General features: G+C 39.6%; 6 protein-coding genes across 6 annotated transcripts; 2 read left to right on the forward strand and 4 right to left on the reverse strand.

Moving 5' to 3' along the window:
• The first annotated feature begins 3,867 nt into the window (after positions 1–3,867).
• On the forward strand, positions 3,868–6,515 carry LOC141814213 (uncharacterized). The gene is made up of 3 exons (XM_074702157.1): positions 3,868–4,197; positions 4,295–5,874; positions 5,964–6,515. Exons 2-3 carry the CDS (start codon positions 4,360–4,362, stop codon positions 6,126–6,128), a joined length of 1,680 nt encoding a protein of 559 aa, XP_074558258.1. The 5' UTR covers positions 3,868–4,197; positions 4,295–4,359; the 3' UTR covers positions 6,129–6,515.
• A 368-nt stretch (positions 6,516–6,883) lies between these two features.
• On the forward strand, positions 6,884–9,533 carry LOC141814211 (protein NRT1/ PTR FAMILY 5.2-like). Its single transcript, XM_074702156.1, has 3 exons — positions 6,884–7,021; positions 7,111–7,328; positions 8,019–9,533. The coding sequence occupies exons 1-3, from the start codon at positions 6,898–6,900 to the stop codon at positions 9,438–9,440; spliced, it is 1,764 nt and encodes a 587-aa protein (XP_074558257.1). The 5' UTR covers positions 6,884–6,897; the 3' UTR covers positions 9,441–9,533.
• Positions 9,534–9,698: 165 nt separating this feature from the next.
• Positions 9,699–12,052, reverse strand: LOC141814214 (cyclin-dependent kinase inhibitor 4-like). Its single transcript, XM_074702158.1, has 3 exons — positions 11,631–12,052; positions 10,299–10,493; positions 9,699–10,042 (listed from the first exon to the last, which is right to left on the reverse strand). The coding sequence occupies exons 1-3, from the start codon at positions 11,969–11,971 to the stop codon at positions 9,973–9,975; spliced, it is 606 nt and encodes a 201-aa protein (XP_074558259.1). The 5' UTR covers positions 11,972–12,052; the 3' UTR covers positions 9,699–9,972.
• Positions 12,053–14,089: 2,037 nt separating this feature from the next.
• On the reverse strand, positions 14,090–14,497 carry LOC141814492 (auxin-responsive protein SAUR64-like). The gene has a single exon (XM_074702451.1). It carries the CDS (start codon positions 14,495–14,497, stop codon positions 14,090–14,092), a length of 408 nt encoding a protein of 135 aa, XP_074558552.1.
• Positions 14,498–17,248: 2,751 nt separating this feature from the next.
• On the reverse strand, positions 17,249–17,644 carry LOC141814494 (auxin-responsive protein SAUR64-like). Its single transcript, XM_074702452.1, has one exon. It carries the CDS (start codon positions 17,642–17,644, stop codon positions 17,249–17,251), a length of 396 nt encoding a protein of 131 aa, XP_074558553.1.
• A 3,579-nt stretch (positions 17,645–21,223) lies between these two features.
• LOC141814495 (auxin-responsive protein SAUR64-like) lies at positions 21,224–21,631 on the reverse strand. The gene has a single exon (XM_074702453.1). The coding sequence runs from the start codon at positions 21,629–21,631 to the stop codon at positions 21,224–21,226; it is 408 nt and encodes a 135-aa protein (XP_074558554.1).
• Positions 21,632–23,041: the final 1,410 nt, after the last annotated feature.

A 23,041-nucleotide genomic window follows, 5' to 3' on the forward strand; every position in this document is an offset into this window, starting at 1 on the left:
ATTACCATGACTATATTAGATTTCATGTATGTTTTTTCTAGAAGTAAAACATAAGATCTTAAAGATGCTTCCCATATGAGTTTTTGGGACTAAGAGCATGATTAAGTATCTTGAAATGCTTCTCATATGAGTTTTGGGATTGAGAGCATGTTAAATGTTTGATTAATGATGAAGTTAGTATAAGTACAGAATATATATATATAAAAAGATAGTATTTTACTTTAAAAGTGGCATGTATCGGGCAATTAGACCGCCCACGGGCCCCTAGATCGCCCTTAGTAAGTTGCCCTAAGAGGTTTGGTGGCTAGCTATCCCGAATCCTATTAAGGATGTACGCAATTGGTACTATGTCGGGCCCAAATAAGGATGTTTACTATTTTGAAGTATATATATAGTACAAGTTTCCAAAGTTAACTATTTTCTTGACTAGCGCAATGCTTACAAGTTTAAGTATATCTCATGTTCATGTTTTTACAAGTGAAGCATATTTGAAAATCATGTATTGCAAGTCATATATTTCAAGTTCATGCATTTCTAGTTGTACCATTGTTTTATGTACAAGTATTTCTTAATGCAGATTTTTCTTACAATGCTTATGTCAAGTACAAGCATGTGGTTGCATACAAGTACCCTTATAGCATGTTTTCTTATGATGTGTTGTTTTGTGAGATTAGGAGGTACTTACTAAGCATCATTGCTTATAGTTCGCATTCCTTATACTGCAGATAAAGGTAAAGGAAGGCTTGAGTAAGAGGGGGCAGCGGATGAAGTGCTTGGTGTGTGTGGCGACGGAACTGTGGATTACGATTCTGAACTTGCTAGTGGTTATATTATGTCATGAACTTTTGAAACCTGCTAGTGTTTATGTTATGTCATAGATTTGAATTTGCTAGTGTTCATGTTACGTCATAGACTTTTAAACCTGCTTGTGTTTATGCTATGTCATTTAGTTGCTTCCGCATAATTGCTTCTGCATGTTTAAAGTACGATAGGTTGTGTTATTCGATCTGCACATGATATGAACATAGATTGATGTTATATGCATACTAATTTTGTCATTGAACTATCTAAGAATGTTGTGTAATGTGTTAGAAGTATTATAGATTGTATTTGAGGTGTAAATATCCGAGTAGCAGCTCTAAAAGTCTTGTTTGAGATAAACCAGTCGACTAGTGTAGTACCAGTCGACTGGCCATGGTGAGATCGAGCGAACAGAAACTTCAGTCAAGTGATCAGTCGTGTTACAATCGACTGGTCTAGTACAGTCGACTGATAAAATTAAATAAAGATAATTGTGGAGTGGTGGTAAGTAATATAATTTTGTAGTAAGAGGTTTAGAGTTCAAATCTTGATTCATGCACATATGTTTATATTAAAAAAAAATTACTTGTCCATAGATGGTTGGGATATATGTTTGATGAATCATATCTTCCCTCCATAATAATTCATGCTCTAGAATCATGCATGTTATTGAATCAAGCTAAAGAAATGTATGATAGTAACGTCTCCCTTATTATTATTAGTTTAAGAAGGGAGGTCGTTACATGACCCGTTCGCTCAACTTTGTCTTTTTAGGTTCCCTTGTCGGCGGGACCAACAGCAGTTGAGGTGACATATTCTGGTCTGGTGGCTTGACTGCCCTTGGTATTTAGTCGGAACAGTCACCACTAGCAATAATGGCGCTAATAAAGGAAGACGTTCAGTTACGAAAGTAATGTTGTAGCTAGTATTGTTGTAGCTATTGACCATAATGGTGTCTGACAAGGAAGGAGATGCAACAGTTATAGAGGTGCGGCTACGATGCTAGTTCCTTCTTCTCTATATAAGGTAGCGCGGTATCAATCAGGAAAGGATATGTGCAAGACTCTCAACTCTACAATATCTCACTTTGTTATAGTTTCTTCCATCCCATTTTCTCCGAAACTGACTTGAACATAGAAGGGGCTATGCCAAAACACGCCTTAGTCCCTTTTTAATCTCTTGTTAAATCTCTTTTTGATGCAGGGGCAATGCATGATAAGTCGAACTTTAACGGATCATAACTTTTGACTCGGGAATCAGAACGAGGCACGGTCGGATGCTAATCGAAGATCTTTCAAAGACCTTTATTCAGTATTAGGTAAAACTCGTACTGACCCACTTTCGACCCCATCCAATATCATTTAGTGCTCCGTTCGCATCTTCAAACTTATTTTTTACTATTTATAGTAATTTTCATTTTTATTTTTTTGGTATTTTTAACTTTGTCAAGTTAGGGTTTTGGTTTATAGCCTATATATAGGTGTGTTTAGCCGTTTACGGCCAGTTTGATTGATTAATATATTTTTTTTTATAAAAATCTGGCGCTGTCGATGGCTTTCTACTCATTTTTTAAATTTCTCGATCTTGATCCCTTATTAATTCTCCTTCAATCTTTCGTTTTTAGAATAATCATTATTCTGTCCGATGTCACTTTCAACGGTGAATATTAGAGTTCATAGAGCTCTTGCCCTCCTTTGTTGGTCATCTTGCTAGAAATTCACCTAATCTGATTTGTTGATTACTAGTTTGGCCTACCAACAGTCAACTCGTCGAGCTGACCAGCTAGAAGCCAACCCGTTAGACCGAATCATAATCCATTAATTATTTCACTGTATTTCCGTTGATGCTCAGATTTAGATCTATTTAAAAACAAAAAAACTTCTAAAACTATGGTTGTTATTAAAGATTTAAAAAAAACACAAGGAAAACTAATAATTAATTCATAACTATTATCTTAGTTTGGTTATATTGTAAACCACAATTAATTTTTAGGATTAAAATTTTATTATCTTCTGCAATAATATCCATACACACTGTATAGTCTTTATATTTTCTCTATTGTCATTGTATAACCTTTATTATTAGATCCCTTTTTCTAATGTCTCCTTGTTTGGACATAATTAATCAAAGTTCTAATCTCATAAGTAATAGATGTAAGCCCATTTCGCCAAGAACTCTCCTGCAAACCAAAGTTTATATCTCTTCTGGATAAAAATGACATTCTCTGAGTAACAAGTTTGAAAGTACAATCTCTTGTAAAATTGATGAGTAAATAAGTAAAATGATTGTAAAATTGATGGGGAGTTGAGATATTGAAACAATCTGGTTATTAGATTCCTCCACCGAGCCACCAATCTATTGATCACTGTTCTCTCCCTAACTCTGCGTTTGAATTCTTTGGCATTTCTGAGAGTTGACTTTCTCAGCAAATACGAGCAGCAGAAGGAAAAAGGAAATGATAATGGATTGATTCCTTGATGGTGGAGGAAACGCGAAGCCACTGCAAGTTTGATTTCCACTTCCTCTCCGCCATCATCCACTTTCCTTTATCTCCTTCTTGTTCTTCTTCTTCTTCCTTTTTCTTTTTATTTTTTTTTAAAGTTTTACTATTTCTCTGTTTATGGTTCTTTTGCATTGGGCGGTGAACTAGTGGTAGGCTGTGGACCAGAACGGGGGCCGTCTTCCTCTCCTAACTTTTTTCGTCAGGAAGAAAGAAAGCAGAGAGGCCAGTGCGCTACAACTTTCTCTTTCTTGATCGAGAAAGACGCGAAAACTCTGTTTTTATTTTTTAATTTCAATAAGTGAAAGATACGATTTTGAGATGATTTTTTCCACAAAGATCGGATTTTGAGGTGGGTTTCACTTTCACATGGGAGGCGGAGCAGCTGGCGTGTTCGCCGCTAAAAACGACGTCGTGGACTTCGGATTGCTTGCTTATTCGTTGCTGTTATTGTTTATTGATGGTGGATTGTGGGGGGTTACAATTGTCTTTGGCGATTTGACGCCATTTTTGGTTACTTCTGAGAGAAACTGTTGCCGTTCAATGCTTGAAGCGGAAGCAGAGGAGAAAAGTTGACACGGATTTGGACAAGGAACGGCCTCTTCTCCCTTCTCTCTCTACCTAAGTGTCCTCATCTCTTTTCTTTTTTTCTTCTTTGTTTTCTTCTGCATCATGGCTTGGTTTTCTTTTTTTTCTCCATCCCCGTCTCTGCTCCTTTCACTCTTCTTCTTATCTCTTTGCCCCCAATTTCCATCTCAAAAGATTCCTCTTTCTCATGCTCTTCTTGTGATCTCCTGTCCCTGTTTTCTGTGCATGGTGGAAGGATGTCAGCTTGCTGATGGAGAAGGATGGCCACTTTTACTTAGCAGCTTGGACCAAGTCGCCCAGTCCCTGAAGTAAGGAATTTGGTTTTCATATTCTCTTTACTTCATGCAATCCTCCTTCAAGCATGGGATTTCTCAAACCGATATAGTATCTGTTTCTGTGCGTTAGTTGCTTCAATCACCCAAAATATTCTTTGAAGACTGTTTGCATGATTTAGTGCTTGTTACAAGACTATGGTAATGTTAAGTTTGGATGAGGATGCTGCTGCATCTTGTAGTCTGGATGACAGTGCAGAATCTGGAGAAGATAACTTGTCGAACATGGATCCCAAACCACCCAAGTTTAGGAAAAGATGCAGGCGAGTTCAGAGAACATTTCCATTCAGCAGCAATCAATCAAGTTTCGATCAGTATATTTTGAGTGCAGACCATAAGCATGTTTTTGTTCACTCACAAGAAGGTATTCCAGTTGCGCATTCCATAAACCATATGAAGAATCCACAAAGCAAATATATTCACGATGAATTCTTCAAGTCTCCTATTGTTCGGTCCGGAAATGTAATTCTAATTCCTTCAGCTCAGTGTATGCATGATTCCATAGACGACATCGTGAGGAGGATTGGCCTCAGGGAAATCTCGTTTTCTTTCAATCCAGTAGAGCAAGATTTCAGTACGAGTCATATCAGATCAATGTCAGCAAGAACCGCAGAAATAGCAAGAACTCCTGCAATTTGTTGCCAATTACAGGTAGACACAAAGCTAGCAATAAATCTGAGGAAACAAGATTCTGAAGCAAAAGGTTGCCACGCCATGACTGTTTCTTCCTCCTACCTCTCGACCTCATCTGCACATCGCTCTGTGACTTCGGCGATCGTATACTGTGTGTGGGAGAATAAACTTCCCTACTTCTTGTTCATCGTCGACGATGATGGAGGTGAAATATTCGTGGCCAATGCTATGAAGGTAAAGTCCTCTGCAGACCAGACCTTTGATTATATTTACGTGTTCCATGCTTGGGAAGTAAGCCGAAAGGTATCGAAGAAAGATGTTACCAGTTCTCCACATGTCGTCGCAAAGATGACAGTATCGAATTCTCTAGTTGTGAGCTCGAACAGATCTAAATTCATGGAGACTGAGTTTGTCCTGTTTGACGCCAAGGAAGAACATTTGGCAGGAAAAGATAAGCCACTATCAAACTGCAACAAAACTAACAGGCTGACGAAAAAGGTCTCCGAGATATTTCGACCAAGAAGTTTGCTGAAGCACAATCCTAAACCCAAGGATTATGAATTAGATTCCCAGTTCGAGGTACCAATGCAAACCATTGATGAATCACAGTTTTTAGATCATTATACGAATAGTTTCTTACCCATTTTTGAGTTAGCCGCGACAGTCGTTCGCGACCATGGATACAAAAGCTCAAAAGAGGAACCTTGTGGCGGCTGGGGTCTCAAGTTCCTTCAGAAACCGCCAAATGCTCCAGCTCAAGTGTTTCCATCAGATCGTCCTGAGAGCTGCAGAAATGACACAGTGAAGAACAGCAAGAGCCTGACTGTTCTAGTTCCAGCCGGAGTTCACGGTGGGCCGGCTACTAAAGCTGGCGGTCCGTCGAGTCTCCCCGATCGATGGAAGTCCAATGGACTCTGTGGCTGTGGAGGGTGGGATGTAGGGTGCCCTCTGAAAGTATTGCAGAATGACTCAGCAGATTTAGGAGGAGAGGATTGCAAATCACTCGAGCTGCTCATAAAGGTGCAGTATGCAATTTTCATGCACGCAATCTTTTACTTCCGTTTTTGACTTTCCAACAAGGTGTCATCGATGTGTCTGTAATTTTTCAGGGTGGAAAACAACTCGGCGAGCCATCTTTCAAAGTGGTGAACATGAGCAAAGGAGTGCATGTTGTTAACTTTGAGTCAACACTCTCGGCGCTGCAATCTTTTTCAGTGGCCGTTGCTTTCTTCCATTCTCAGGCGCCCGAGCTGCGTCCAACGATTTCGTTTTAAATTCAGTGCGTAGCTCCATCAAACTCTCTGCCGCGATCTGGCGCTGCAGCAGCAGCAGCAGCAAGCCACATGCATGCACTGAACGAGTGGCGGCCTACGATCAGTGCAGTGAAGACCGCCAACCACCATTTCATAAATACACCTGAGCAAGTCCCCATCGCCGTTTATCGATCGCAATTTGTCTCTGTGTGCAGTTTTACGGTATCCAATGTTATCTTGGACTTTGACGAAGGAAGGAAAGGACACCCACGAGGCAACTTTTGCCTTGGCTTTACGCCTTTATTGTTTACAGCAAAAGGCTTCCTCCATGTATTATCTCAAGAACATTTAATTTTGTCAAAAATTAAATAATGCTAATTTAGATTTATTTTGTCGAGAAAGATTTCTCCAAGCCAATATGGAGGAGGTTGGCCGACCTAACTGTGGTCTGCCACTTCCACCATTAGCGTAATAACAACATGGAGTGTTCTTAGTTTTGTTTTTCATGCTTTTTCAACTTACTATTATCTTTATAATTTAGATAAAACAAGTATGGATATGTCCTATAAGGGGAAAAAGAGAGAGGAGACCGTCGTACATGCAGTTAGAGCCCGTCCTGTTCCCAGTCTTCGTCGCAGTTATTTCCGATCGGTTCATATTCATCATGAGAGGGGCAAACTGGTAATTAATGTGCACCAGAGATCTTCCTCTTATCCTCTATAAAGTTTCTCAAGCCAGTCGACGAGAAGTCGAAGCAGACCAAAGCAAGAGCTAGAGCTCAGCAACTTCCATGGCGGAGAGCGGAGAAGGGAATGGCGCCGATCAGTACGCCAAGGATGGCTCAGTGGACCTCAGGGGCAACCCTGTGCTCAGATCCAGAAGAGGTGGCTGGACTGCCTGCTCCTTTGTCGTAGGTAATTAAAGTGTTTGCTTAATATTTGTAGCAGTGTAATCCGATCGAGGTTAATCGAGTGCGTATATATATATATATATATATATATAGTGTACGAGGTGTTCGAGAGAATGGCGTACTACGGGATATCGTCCAACCTGGTGATATATTTGACGAACAGGCTGCACGAGGGCACGGTGGAGGCGTCCAACAACGTCACCAACTGGGTGGGCACCGTGTTTTTGACGCCGGTGATCGGAGCCTACATCGCCGACGCTTTTCTCGGCAGATATTGGACCTTCCTCATCGCCTCCGCCGTCTATCTCTCGGTATATACATATATACATTATGATCGAACTGTGCATTTGCATTCTTTATTTTTATATAAAAAATTTGTTATTGTGTTTAGAAAGTAAAGTACTTCTTTTTATATTGATAATTGATGCGATTGGGTTTGACCTTCCTTCCACGGCCACTACTAGAGAAGAAGGAAAGAGGTTGTGGAAGGAATCTCTTTTGACAGACAAGAACATTAATGGTGCATTGATTGAGTAATGGATAAGATCGGGATGAAATAGAATAGATGATGAATACATTGAATGTGAATAACTTTTTAAATAAAAAGTTTAGTTGATAAACTAGAATAAAAATGAATTAACTATATATGCTTGCATTTAGCATGTTCATTCTCACTTTACCAATGTAAGTAAACCAACTCAATCAATCTCATTCTGCCAAATCACTTCATTAGGACTTCCCACCTAATCTATTCAATATACATGATAGCTATTGACGAAGACATATAACAACAAGATACAATTGCTGTTTACTGGCTTCTGGATGCTGTGAATCTTTTGTTTTTTTTAAAAAAAGTTTAAAATAAAAGAAGATGAAATCTTGTTCTTGCTTTTCTATGCAGAAATTTTTTCGTGGACGATTGAAAGATCGATAGTGTATTGATTTCTTCTTCCTTTATTTTATTTGTTCATGTTTTCCCTGTTGTGGTTTGCTCACTGCAGGGCATGTGTTTGTTGACGCTGGCAGTGTCCATCTCACCGCTGAAACCAGCCTACTGCAAGGAGAATTGCGAGCCAGCTTCGACCTTGCAGCTGGCTGTGTTCTTCGGGGGTCTCTACATAATTGCTATAGCAAACGGTGGAACCAAGCCCAACATCTCCACCATCGGAGCTGATCAGTTCGACGAGTTCGACTCCAAGGAGAGGATGCAGAAGCTCTCCTTCTTCAACTGGTGGATGTTCAGCATCTTTACGGGCACATTGTTTGCCCACACGTTTCTGGTCTACATACAGGACAACGTGGGGTGGACTCTGGGCTATGCGATCCCAACTCTGGGTCTACTGATCTCCATCGTTATCTTTTTGGTTGGCACACCTTATTACAGGCACAAGGTGCCCCAGGGAAGTCCATTCACCAGGATGACCAGGGTCCTAGTGGCTGCCATCAGGAAATGGAAGGTTCCTCTTCCTAACGACCCGAAGGAGCTTTACGAGCTTGATTTGGATGTGTACGCAAAGAAGGGGAAGTTCCGAGTCGACTCCACCAATTCGTTAAGGTTTCTCAACAAAGCAGCTGTGAAAGATAGCCCAGGCACTCCGTCGACACTCTGCCCTGTGACGCAAGTGGAAGAAACTAAGCAAATTCTGAGGCTGCTGCCGATCCTGCTCGCCATGTTCATCCCCTGCACCGTGATCGCGCAGACCAACACTCTCTTCGTCAAGCAAGGAACCACATTGAACCGTCACATCGGACCACACTTCCAAATCCCCCCGGCTAGTCTGGGAGCATTCGTAACCATTTCCATGCTCGCGTGTGTCATCCTTTACGACCGTTTCTTCGTCAAGGTGATGCGAGCTTGGACAAAAAATCCAAGAGGGATTACACTGCTCAAGAGGATGGGAGTTGGACTAGTTTTGCAGATCATGACGATGTCGATTGCATCGCTGACAGAGAGAAGAAGGCTGCGCATTGCGAGAAGCCATGGGCTAGATAAAACAGCCGGGCAAGTTCCGGCTACCATCTTTATGTTACTCCCTCAGTTTGTGCTCATGGGACTAGCAGATGCTTTCATGGTGGTGGGGAACATAGAGTTCTTTTATGATCAAGCTCCAGAAAGCATGAAAAGTCTGGGAACTTCCTGCTCCTTGACAACTTATGGCGTTGGCAATTTCCTCAGTAGCTTTCTCCTCAAACTCGTTGCTAAAATAACTAGCAGCAGAGGAAAAGGTTGGATCTTGAATAATCTGAATGCCTCACATCTGGACTACTACTACGCATTCCTCACCCTCCTCAGTGTCCTCAACTTCATCTACTTCTTGTACGTGTCTAATGTTTACTCCTACAAGTCAGAACTACGTGTGTCGATGGATGAAGAGTGGGAGGAAAAAGTTGCAGTAGACGATCAAAAGGCAGCGAATGGCTGATATAGTTGTTGAGGAATCATCTACTAAAGCAATAAACAATTGGAAGACTGGATCATCGTGTATGTTTACTACTAATGAAGTCATAGAAATCAAGCGTGATGTAGTCTATATAGTTCTACATCGACGAAGCATCCTGCTTATCCGAGTGCGATCAGTAATTGTTACTATGCCAGAAATATATGTGCTTCTGTACATGCCCTCGTCATTAAAATCCATTCAGTACTTCTAGTGCAAGCAATCTGAACTGGGGCATCACGGTTAAACATTACACAAGTGATTATCCACTGGGTTGATCTGTCTGTCAGGAGTTACAATAAGCTTCAACATACTTCTGAAAGTGCTTCTTATCAGTTCTAACTAATTAACCCACCTATGTCATTACATTAGCCTACATTAGGGATAATTTTACAAGACGGAATGTGATTAAGAAAGCATCACCATTGCACCTCCAGAGAATCTTAGGCAGAAACAATTGGACAAGTAAGAGCTGAAGAAAAGTCCAGAGGATGATGATTGTGATGCCGTTCGACTCTTAGCAGTCAAGCTTTACCCACTCATATTGCCCTGGGAGTGGGCAGTCATTCACAGGATCGAAGTTGTACCTGGGATAAAATAAATAGTAACATGAACACATATATTTCTATGTTAGAGTCACTTAAGGAAGTCTAAGGTAACTAGATTATGTATCAGGGTCAGCTAAATTCTCAGTTTTCCAAATGTGTATGAGGGCATAGTTAACATGATTGTGTATGAGTACTTGGTAATGGAGTTAATCAATAAAATTAGTATGCTAGTTGCATCAATGCATATATGCAGCAGAATTGAGGGGAAAACAGAAGAATATAATGAACTACTTACTTTTCGATGAATATTTGTTGCTGTAGTTTCTCTAGCCTGACAAAGAACTCTTCTGTCTCCTGATTAGAAGGGATGTATTGGTAGATAGGATCTTGCATTCCCTTATTACTGGCAATCGAGTAGGTAGATCTTGTTGAAGAATCTGGCGTCCTTATTGTCTCTGAATCCCTTATCAAACTGCATGGTGTTGTTTCTCTGATGAGGCAGCGATAATTAACCATACATGATCATAAATAAATTAATCTAACATATCCAGGATAGCAACAAAACAAAAATGCAATATCTAAAAACATGGAGATCAGTACATGTTTCAAACTTAGAACAGCATCTCAGCAAACCTGAAGGCAAGTAAATTCAGAACTATAGGACCAATTCACACTAAGAACAATCCAAAAAAGAACACTTAAAGGTTAACTTTGAACCCACCAAAAGGCCCGACGCAATGGCATCCTTCTGACAAGGTTCGGATGCCAGTAAATGAGCTGTTTGCTTGAACATTTATTGACAAATTTCTTCCAAACTACAAGGGCAGTACACTAGCGACAGTAAGATTATTGAGATATGGGCAAATACATAGTTGTCACTTTGTGTAGTACTCTGCCAGCAGCCTGAGCTTTAAACAGGATACTTCACCGTCAACTTTTTCATCCTTCCATTCACTTATTATCTCCAATGGTCCATCCAAGGAAGCAACATGAAGCAAATATTTAATAAACCCACTCACCCCTTTTCATAGAACAGAAGTGAGTAATAAAAACACAAGCACATGTAAGGCATTGCAAAAAAGAAATGATAAAGAATTAACCACTGGATGAAAGCTATTATGAAGGAAGCACATAGACAACAAAGAAGGCAACAATTTCAGGCGACTTTAAGCAATCTAGTAAGTTGCAGGACCGTTCTATTGAAAATACATTAAATATCAAAGATCTGCAAAAGATAATTGTTGAGAGACGGAAAGCAAGAGAGAGAGAGAAACAAAGGATAGACATTAATTTTTTTTTCTTCAAGGATATCCTTCAAACTTCCAGGCAAAGTATATAGCCTGTCAAAACTCACTGGCATAAAGTTAAGATAGAACCACAACTCTCCAAAGCTTAAATCTCGAACGAAAAACAATTTTGAACACATGCAAGAAGAAATGTGATAAAGAACTACAAAATTTCGATCTTGGTCACAAATAGCGGAAGAAATTACTGAACGAAAGCACAATTTGGTCGCGCAGTGCCCTTGATCCGACAGGAGAACACCCGAATTTTGAAAGGCAAACAGCAAGAACAAATTTTTAGTTAAACTGAAATGTTTTCGCAAAAGGGTAGATCAAAATCCCACCTTTCTCTCGATTCAGGATCGAGATTGCTATCGGCGCACGACACCTCCACAACCGGCGAGCACTCCTTCTCCAAACCCTTCGACCGACAAGACACCTCCCTCCCCGGGTTCGGCGTGCCAGCATTCAGCGGGACAACCCTAGGATTAGCGTTTATCGTGGAGGGCTCCCTGGGGGCAGTGGCCTTGGGCTTGAAGGCGTGCGGCGGAGAAAGGGGCTTCTCGAGGCGCCGGCTCCGTAGCTCGAGATAGGCAAGGTGTGAGCCCTGCGCCGCAGCGGCGGCGGCGAGAGCCCGAGCACGGGTGAGGACGCCAATGGAGCGCTGGTGGGAGGCGAACTTCATGACCACGACGCCACCAGGGACCCTGGCTTTCCTCGTGCACTTGCCCCCTGCTGTCGAGGGGAACGAGGAAATGGAGCATAAGAAGTTGGAACACCAAGGGAATGAAATGAATTACGGAGCTTAGTTATTTTTATTACAAGAATTTTAATTTTTACCTCTTCTTCGAATCCGTCGTCCAACTTTACACGATCAATTTTACGATCATCTACCAAAAAATAAATTAAAAAATTATAATTAATTATTATAAAAAAGGATATTATCTCGACTTTGACTCTTGTCTATTTCAACAAATCTGTTCTATAATAATCAACTTAATCATGTCTCTAAACAAGTTTTGCCGTCAATCCGGATTGTAAATCTGTATTTGTAGAAATAATCAACTGGCCGCCGTATGCACTTCCCGATTTACCCTGGTGGTGTCTCTAGATGTGGCTACTGGGATTATCATTTTTTAAACAAGTTTTGCCTCTTGTATTTTTTTTAGCACAATTAGAGCCATAAATCATTTAAAATAGCCTTCAAAATTTTAAAACTCATTATCATTCCAATATCCTATATATTAATTGAATTATTTTTATCATCGAGATAAATTATTTATCTATCTTTGAAGATAAGATAAATTATATTTATAGTCTAATTGTACTTTTCTCGCTTTATTTATCATTGCTTCCTCCTTCATCCGATCAGGAATGATTCTCGACTATGTCAAATCTATAGGAGAAGAAACTAGGAATGGATATCCTAATTTAATAAAGCCATGCGTCCGAGTACAAAATTCTCTGAAAAAGTCTGTGTATGTATCATCACTTATTGTAGGGCTGCAACTCGAATTGCTTGCTCGAGTCTTTCTTTCATGTGAATCATGATTGATTGGCACCGTGCATTCATCATTAAGAAAAGCTGCCTACCTACCTTTACTTTTCGATGTAGCGTTTGACATCATTTAGATCTCAATTGAGGCATGAGTGGTTAGTGGACATGCATCCCATTGGCTTGGCTCGCTCTAAATCATAAAAGAGAACTGATATCCTGCACGATTTATCCCGTGCGATCCGTGCGTGACACCTCTGATCTACTATCACTGCCGCTACCCTTGCCGTACCGTCCAGCCACGATTGATCGCCGCCTCGAGCACGATCGACACCGCTCACCGGTACTCCATCCGACGGCGAATTCTGATTGGATAGTGGTCGAAATTTGACGAATTTGATCGGAAACGCAGCCGACAGTATCGAACGTCAGATTCCGACCAAATCACAATCGAATTCGACCAAATCATGATCGGAGACTGACCAAGGAAGGACCGTCATGCGACCGTGATTTCTATCGGTCGGCAATTTGGCGAATCCAGCCTCGATTTGGTTGGAATCCGACGTGCGCCACTACCCGCCGCGTTTCCGGCCAAATTCGTAGGATTCCGACCAAATCGCGGTTGGAATCCGCCGCCAGACGGAGCACCGGCGAGCGGTGCATCGATCGCACCCGAGGCGGTGAACGGCGGTGGATAGAATGGGGCGGTGACAGTAGTAGTGGATCAAAAGTGTCGCACACGGATCGCGGGATAAATTACACAAGGATATCAAATTTCATCATTAAAAGTAGACAAATTTATGTGGTGTAGAATTATAGTGCAGAAATAGAGTATGGTACAAGTACAGTATAGGGATAGCCCACTGTTTACGGGGGTACGCATACAGTAACTTATTATATTCCCCACTACGCATGTCTCAATACGTCCAAGTTTTCGACGGCTGGATGCCATGTTTTCCAAGAGGTTTTGGATTCTTCTGCATGGAAAGAATCTTTCACTTTCGAACTATTTGTTGTGTAAATTAAGACGCAATTTCCTCTTTATTCGATGTAACATTTCTTCTACTCTATCATAATTAACTCAACTATAGTCCGGATCTTAATATTTGGAAACGTTTTTAGGGGGCAAAAAACAGAAGGAAAAACTAAACTGCATTATTATTTGGAAACGTTTACAAATGGGCAATACCTCTACATCAAATGTTTCTCAGAAGAAGAAGAGGTACTAAAAACACACAACGGTTCCGCTATATGGTTAAATCTCTCTACATATATAGTGATTATTCCTATATGTTTAATAAACCATCGTCATACTACTACTGGTTGTTGGTCACAACCAAGGCCGACCAACGAGGAATCCGAGCACCGGCTCGCATCGATGGAGGCAAGCAAAGCCATCTCCACATCTCTAGACACGCTTCTCTTGAGCAAGGAGACTACGTACTCCATGAAAACTCCACTGCAGGCCAAGGTGATTCGCCCCTCTCCGGGCAATCCGAACTCCTCGGCTGAAACCTTGAGGAGCTCTTGAAAAATACAGCTCTTGAGAAATGATAATGGCACCACGAATCTTGCATCGTCCATACTGTACACCACAAAATGGCCTTTGTCAGCAACCATTATGTTGTTGAAATCACAAGAACTCGACCGACTATTTGCTCTCATCAAGGGCAGCCCCTTCTTTGCCTTCTCGACAAGCCTCTTGGGACTCAACATGGCTAAAAATTGATGTTCGAAGAAAGAGCTAGAGATGCTGAAACTAGTTAGGATGTGCTTGGAATGTACAAAGGAATGGTCTACTTAAATCGGAGAACAGGCAACTCATGGCCAGAGATGTATCTTTCAGGACTTACTTCAAGGGGAGCAAACCATGTGAGATTTCAAGAGGGAGGATATCTGACAGCTATTTGGTTTAGATTTTGCTTTGATTGGATGGTGTTTTGTTGTCAGCTGTGTGGTACTACCTTTCTATGTGGGTGATCCAAAGACATGTAGGCTCCATTGCCTTGTCACAATAAACCCCTTGTCGAACTCAATCGAAATGGATATCCTACTTGTGACCACAAGCTATAGTCTTTAGAAATGATTTCAGATTATGTCATAATTTGCACTAAGATTTTGATAATTATTAAAGCACATGGTTTTAATTTGGATTCTATTGAATTTAGATTTTGAAGTGATCGATTATGGAAGAACAAGAGCTAGTTCATCTGCTTTTTATGCAGAGATTGACATGAAAAGCAGAATTTCATGTGGACAAAGGCTATTTTCTTAGGTCATCTGCAATGCAAAAATGCAAAAACAACAACAACGATAACGATAACACCTTCAGGCCATCTGCAATGCAAGGAAAGGAAGGAACAGCTACTTGAATGCAGGAACATGGCCTTGCTCCCCACCTCTTTCTGCCATTTGCCTCGGCTTCTTCCAAATAAGTAGTGGACTTCGAGCTGGTTGGTGATTCCAAGCACATGTAAAACTTCAGCATTTATTTCTTATGAAGAAAATATGCCACTTTGCATCATTCAAGATTTTTCACTGTAAATTGCATTCAAGATTTTTTTAGCATAGGTGCATTCAAAAAAAAAAAGAAACATTTTCAAATTATGTTTTACTTATTTATTTCTATGTTATTTGATAAATATTCTTAATGACCATAAATGTATCATCCTAGATCTTATCATTACTAAACCGTCGTATTAACTTAAAGATAATGTTAAATAAAAAAAAATAATCTAAGGCTATTTTTTTAATCCAAGTATTTAATTTTTCGAATACGATCATTTTTTTTAGGCAATCGGTTTGATGCCACGAAAGTTTTTCACTTATCACCGGATAAATCGGGAAAATGTGAATCAGCACATCACTCTGCAGACCAGAAATTAATCTACAGTGCGTCGTAGTTAAAAATTGATCTATACTTGATTAACTATGAAAATACTTTGTCGTTGTATTGTATCCTCGAGGGCAATCTAAGATTATCTTTGTTTATGATACGGCAAAAGGTCAAAACTTGAAGGATAGCTAGTTGGCAACCTCAACCTTGGGTCCATGGGACCTGACCCTAGTCTCGGCCTCATACGCTGATCTCATCCCTATCTCGGATCTCGATCTCGATGTTTATTGGATCTCATGCGTCGACCTCATCCCGATCTCAAATCTCGACCTTGAAATCTACTGGATCTTATGTGCTGACCTCATTTCAGCTTATGGTCCCAACCTCGATCTTTGCTCAACCTTACCTCAATCTCATGTGCCGACCTCACCTCCGCCTTGGGTCTCGACTTTGGCATCTACTGGATCTTATACGCCGGCCTCGATATCTGCTCGGCCTTACCCCGGTCTTATGCGCCGACTTCATTCCAGTCTCCGATCTTTTGTCATTTACTTGTAGGTGGGGTCCATAAAACCGGTTTGTCCGTAAGATCATTAAACCCTAAGACTGTTTTCTCCCGATAACAAGAAAAATATCTTGGAGGACATGGACAATTGAAACATATATATCGGAGCATACCATAAGTGGTGACATATTTCATAACATATCTTAAATGAATGTTGATATTTCGGAGATTGGATATATTGATAACTCTATAAAAGATTGTTAATGCCCATCGGCATAGGTATACACACTGAACCTTAATTTTCTAAAGTTCTTAATCTCCTTCATCTCACAAAACTCTAATTTGAACGTCTAAGTGATTTGTTGGAATCTACATCCGGTGTCATTTTAACTCTCTCTTGAGTACTTTTCAGATCTTCTTATCTTTTTCAACGACTACATCCGAGGAGCATACTGGTTAATTTGTTCGTTGATCGATGACTTAATTATCCACGTATTTGACCGAAATTGTCTATATTCTAAGAAAATTAATTTATATGTAATTGTCCTTTATGTTTATTTTTGTGGAAAACAATATTCTTACCTCGTTCACTTGTTCTATTTATTCTAATGTTAAAAAGAAGCTTTTGCAGTGAAAATTATTAATTTCTATTTGGTTGAAAGCAAAGATAATATTTTGTCGTTCCATTTCTTCTTTTCCTGTCTCTTGCTCCATTAAAGGTCATTACTATTAAAAAAAACAAAGTTAATTGGTGAAATGACTTTTAGAGAGAGATTATTTGATGCGTATTAAGACCTCAATTTTTAGAATTCAATTTTTAACTTCACTAAATGCTTAAATGTCTCTAGGAAGCTACCATTGAGTGTTGACAAGGATCGGAAGAACAATCCAAGACATTATATGCCTTGCACAGATCTTAATATTTGGAAACATGTTTTGGGAAAAAGGAAAAATGAATTATGATCGAGCATTTACAAATGGACAATACCTCAATGAAGTTAAACAGGGATCAAAGATTCAAAGGATTCCCTGAACAAGAGGTATGTAAAAAACACAACGATTTCGCTCTTTGGTTAAATCTGTGTACATAGTAATTGTCATTTAGCAAAGTATTCATCATCGATCGTCATACTACTACTCGTTGTTGGTCACAACCAAGGCCAACCAACGAGGAATCCGAGCACCGGCTCGCATCGATGGAGGCAAGCAAAGCCATCTCCACATCTCTAGACACGCTTCTCTTGAGCAAGGAGACTACGTACTCCATGAAAACTCCACTGCAGGCCAAGGTGATTCGCCCCTCTCCGGGCAATCCGAACTCGTCGGCTGAAACCTTGAGGAGCTCTTGAAAAATACAGCTCTTGAGAAATGATAATGGCACCACGAATCTTGCATCGTCCATACTGTACACCACAAAATGGCCTTTGCCAGCGACCATTATGTTGTTGAAATCACAAGAACTCGACCGACTATTTGCTCTCATCTTCTTTGCCTTCTCAACAAGCCTCTTGGGACTCAACATGGCTAAAACTTGATGTTCGAAGAAAGAGATAGAGATGCTGAAACTAGTCAGGATGTGCTTGGAATGTACAAAGGAATGGTCTACTTAAATCGGAGAACAGGCAACTCATGGCCAGAGATGTATCTTTCAGGACTTACTTCAAGGGGAGCAAACCATGTGAGATTTCAAGAGGGAGGATATCTGACAGCTATTTGGTTTAGATTTTGCTTTGATTGGATGGTGTTTTGTTGTCAGCTGTGTGGTACTACCTTTCTATGTGGGTGATCCAAAGACATGTAGGCTCCATTGCCTTGTCACAATAAACCCCTCGTCGAACTCAATCGAAATGGATATCCTACTTGTGACCACAAGCTATAGTCTTTAGAAATGATTTCAGATTATGTCATAATTTGCACTAAGATTTTGATAATTATTAAAGCACATGGTTTTAATTTGGATCCTATTGAATTTATATTTTGAAGTGATCGATTATGGAAGAACAAGAGCTAGTTCATCTGCTTTTTATGCAGAGATTGACATGAATAGCAGAATTTCATGTGGACAAAGGCTATTTTCTTAGGTCATCTGCAATGCAAAAACAACAACAACGATAACGATAACACCTTCAGGCCATCTGCAATGCTTGGAAAGGAAGGACCAGCCACTTGAATGCAGGAACATGGCCTTGCTCCCCTAACTCTTTCTGCCTTTTGCCTCGGCTTCTTCCAAATAAGTAGTGGAATTTGAGCTGGTTGGTGATTCCAAGCACATGTAAAACTTCAGCATTTATTTCTTATGAAGAAAATATGCCACTTTGCATCATTCAAGATTTTTAACCGTAAATTGCATTCAAGATTTTTTTTAGTATAGGTGAAAAAAAAGAAACATTTTCAAATTATGTTTTACTTATTTATTTCTATGTTATTTGATAAATATTCTTAATGACCATAAATGTATAAATGTATGGTCCTAGATCTTATCATTACTAAACCGTCATATTAACTTAAAGATGTTAAATTAAAAAATATATATATAATCTAAGGTTATTTTTTTAATCCAAGTATTCAATTTTTCGAATCAATTAATCATAGAGGTAATCGATCCGATTCTATAGAAATTTTTCACTTGTGATAAATCCGGAAGCGTGAACGGTGCATCGCTCCGCAACCAGTATTCGAGAATTGTCTTTCCATTGGAGGAAATTAATTTGCAATGCGCCGTGGTTAAAAATTGATTTATACTTGATTAACTGCGAAAATATTTTGTCATTGCATTGTATCCTCGAGGGCAATCTAAGATTATCTTTGTCTATGATACGGTGGAAGATCAAAACTTGAAGGATAACTAGCTGGCAACCTCAACCCTGGGTCCATGGGACCTGACCCTAGTCTCCACCTTATATGTTGATCTCCGTGTCTCGGATTTTGACCTCAACGTTTACTGGATCTCATATGCCAACCTTATTCTGATCTCGAATCTCGACTTTAACATCTACTGGATCTTTTGTGCTAACCTCGATCAGCTTATGATCCCGACCTCGATCTTTACTCAACCTTACCTCAGTCTCATGTGTCGATCTCACCTCCACCTTGGATCTCGATTTTGGCATCTACTGGATCTTATGTGCTGACCTCAATATCTGGTCGGCCTCACTCCGGTCTTATGCGTTGACTTCATTCCAATCTTAGATCTTTCGTCGTCCAATTTTAGTTGGGGTCCATAAAGTCGGTTCGTCTGTGAGATCATGAAACCCTAAAATTATTTTTTTCAGAGACAAAGCAAAATATCTTGGAGGACATGGATAATTGGAACGTATATATCGGAGTATACCATAAACGGTGACACATTTCGAAATATATCTTAAACGAACGCTGATGTTTCAAAAATTGGATACATTGATAACTTTATAAAAGGTTGCTCATACCCATAGGAACAGGTATACACATACAAAACCCTAAAGTAGCGTTTGGTTTGATCATTTTCTATTTTTATTTTCTTATTTTCTAGAAATTACTATATTTTTCAATCTTATTCTCTTGGAAAATGAAAAATCATTTTCTAAGAAAATAGAAAATGATAAAATATCATTCTCGTGAAGAATGGAAACTGCGGTGGACAAATAAAAAAATGAGAAAATGCAACTACAATAACGCCGCACGGTCTAACCCTAATCGCACAATTTCAAATTTCTTCTCGACACCGCAACCTCATCGTTCTCCTTTTTCTCCCTTGACACCAACTCCTTTTCTCTCTGACGCTGCATGCTCATCACACAATTCCTTCGTGCCCTTCGGCCACCGTCGCTGACCGTCGCTATTTCCCTTTTTCCCCATTGTGAGTGGAGAACCTCGTAGAGACCCAGTCGCAGAGAACTGCTTCTCTCCTTTGTCATCCTTCTCTTCTCTGTTGCCCTTCTACGTGGAGGAGCCGGTTAGTATTTTTATTCAACACCGGTTACTATTTTTTAAACTAGAGATTTGTAATTAATTTATATGGATTGTTGTGATTTACTTAATCAAGGAGTGAGGAGTTCCTTTCTCTCAGATATTGGTGCCAAACAAATACACACTTTTATCCCACTTTCAGTGTTTTCCCTTCCCAAATTTAGCTTTGAAATGGTGAAAAAGTGACAGAATTTATTACAGAATAGTATTGTATTTGATATGATGATCGATAATGGTATATTAGTTCTATTTTGAGTTCATGTCTGTAATTTGTAAAACTTAGTTGTCTTTGTATAGTTTTCTCATCTCTTTTCAGTTAAGCTACTGTTATTTTAGTTATAATCTCATTCGTCTTTTAAAATCATAACTTGAGTGTCAGAATGATTTATTGAAATCCACACTCGATGTTATTTTAACTTTCTCTTAAGTGTTTTTCAAATCTTCTTATCCTTTCTAGCGATTATATTTGAGGAACATGCACATCAACTCATTCGTTGATCGGGTTTGATCATCTACCGTATTTAATCGAAATAGTCTATATTTTAAGAAAATTAATTTACATGTAATTGTCCTTTATGTTTATTTTTGTGGAAGACAATCTTATCTCGTTGTTCGCTTATTCTATTTATTCTAATGTTAAAAAGAAACTTTTGCCGTGAAAATTATTAATTTCTATTTGATTGAAAGCAAAGATAATATTTTGTCGTCCCATTTCTTCTTTCCTTTCTCTTGCTCCATTAAAGGTCATTACTATTTTAAAAAAGTAAAGTTAATTGGTGAAATGACTTTTAGAGAGAGATTATTTGATGCGCATTAAGACCTCAAGAGGTTGATTAGAATTCAATTTTTAACTTCACTAAACGCTTAAATGTCTCCAGGAAGCTACCATTGAGTGTTGACAAGGATCTGAAGAACAATCCAAGACATTATATGGCTCGCACAGATCTTAATATTTGGAAACGTGTTTTGGGAAAAAGGAAAAATGAATTATGATCGAGCATTTACAAATGGACAATATATACCTCAATGAACTTAAACAGGGATCAAAGATTCAAAGGATTCCCTGAACAAGTGGTACGTAAAAAACACAACGATTTCACTCTTTGGTTAAATCTCTGTACATAGTGATTGTCATTTAGCAAAGTATTCATCATCGTCATACTACTACTCGTTGTTGGTCACAACCAAGGCCAACCAACGAGGAATCCGAGCACCGGCTCGCATCGATGGAGGCAAGCAAAGCCATCTCCACATCTCTAGACACGCTACTCTTGAGCAAGGAGACTACGTACTCCATGAAAACTCCACTGCAGGCCAAGGTGATTCGCCCCTCTCCGGGCAATCCGAACTCCTCGGCTGAAACCTTGAGGAGCTCTTGAAAAATACAGCTCTTGAGAAATGATAATGGCACCACGAATCTTGCATCGTCTATACTGTACACCACAAAATGGCCTTTGTCAGCAACCATTATGTTGTTGAAATCACAAGAACTGGACCGACTGTTTGCTCTCATCAAGGGCAGCCCCTTCTTTGCCTTCTCAACAAATCTCTTGGGACTCAACATGGCTAAAACTTGGTGTTCGAAGAAAGAGCTAGAGATGCTGAAACTAGTCAGGATGTGCTTGGAATGTACAAAGGACTGGTCTACTTAAATTGGAGAACAGGCAACTCATGGCCAGAGATGTATCTTTCAGGACTGACTTCAAGGGGAACAAACCATGTGAGATTTCAAGAGGGAGGATATCTGACAGCTATTTGGTTTAGATTTTGCTTGGATTGGATGATGTTTTGTTGTCAGCTGTGTGGTTCTACCTTTCTATGTGGGTGATCCAAAGACATATAGGCTCCATTGCCTTAGTCACAATAAACCCCTTGTCGAACTCAATTGAAATGGATATCCTACTTGTGCCCACTAGCTGTAGTCTTCAGAAACTATTTCAGATTATGACATAACTTGCATTACCATTTTGATAATGATTATTGAGCGACCATTCTGGAGTTATTTTCGAACAATGCACATGGTTTTAATTTGAATTCTAAAGCTAATGTGACAACTCATTTAGATTGAAATGTTGAAGTGATAATAAGGAAGAACAGGAACTATTTCATCTACTTTTCATGCACAGATAAGAACCTCTCATTTATACATATTTATAATATCTATAATTTTTGATTCGATATAAACCAAGGTTGCTAATCTCCCATTCATATTGGAGCCAATTATCATTTTCTCTATTTTCGGTTCACTTTTCCAACAAGAATATCGACGTCTGTTCCAAAATAATCAGTGAAAAACAAAAATAAGACAAATCTTCCTAATCAGAAGAAAAATCTTATCGCTCAAAATGTTGGATCGCTACAAATGATGTACAAATGTGAGTGGATGTACAACAAAAAACTCATAATCTCTATGTAAATTGCCTTCTCAACAAGTCTCTTGGGGCTCAACATCGATCGTCAATTGCAGAACAGAAGCAAATTAAGCTTTTCCTCTGATCTCACTTTGGTTGTGCTTGGGGTTTACCAATGCAATCCTTTGCACGCCCTTAATTATACTGAAGAATGGCTTTCAATGTGTCAAAATGGAGAGGAAGCAAAAGGCATGTGTTTGCGAGAGGCAAGCGACGTGGTCAGATCAGTTGTGCTTGGTGTTTGCAGAGCGGCTCTTCCTTTCCTTCCAGGCGATATGAGACATGTAGGCTCCATGACCTTGGCTTCTACTCGAATGAATGGATTGCCCAACTGATTGCTCTTGTTAATTTCCAGTTTCTGAATCAGATAATTCTGGCTAAAGCATTCTCCCTCTGGTCCAAAGATGAGAATCTGCCCACAAACCATGGCTGACGAAAGAAATCTTAGTGTAGGGGATCTATGCTTAATGATGTTTGTCGCATTAACTTTGTCTGAGATATCGTTGGAGATATAGCTAGAGAATTTTGCTTAATTAAATTATATCCAAAATCAAATTCAGTTT

The sequence above is a fragment of the Curcuma longa genome, chromosome 21, assembly GCF_044706935.1.
Source record: "Curcuma longa cultivar G26 ecotype Majalengka, Jawa Barat chromosome 21, ITB_CL_G26_1.1, whole genome shotgun sequence".
NCBI lineage: Eukaryota > Viridiplantae > Streptophyta > Magnoliopsida > Zingiberales > Zingiberaceae > Curcuma > Curcuma longa.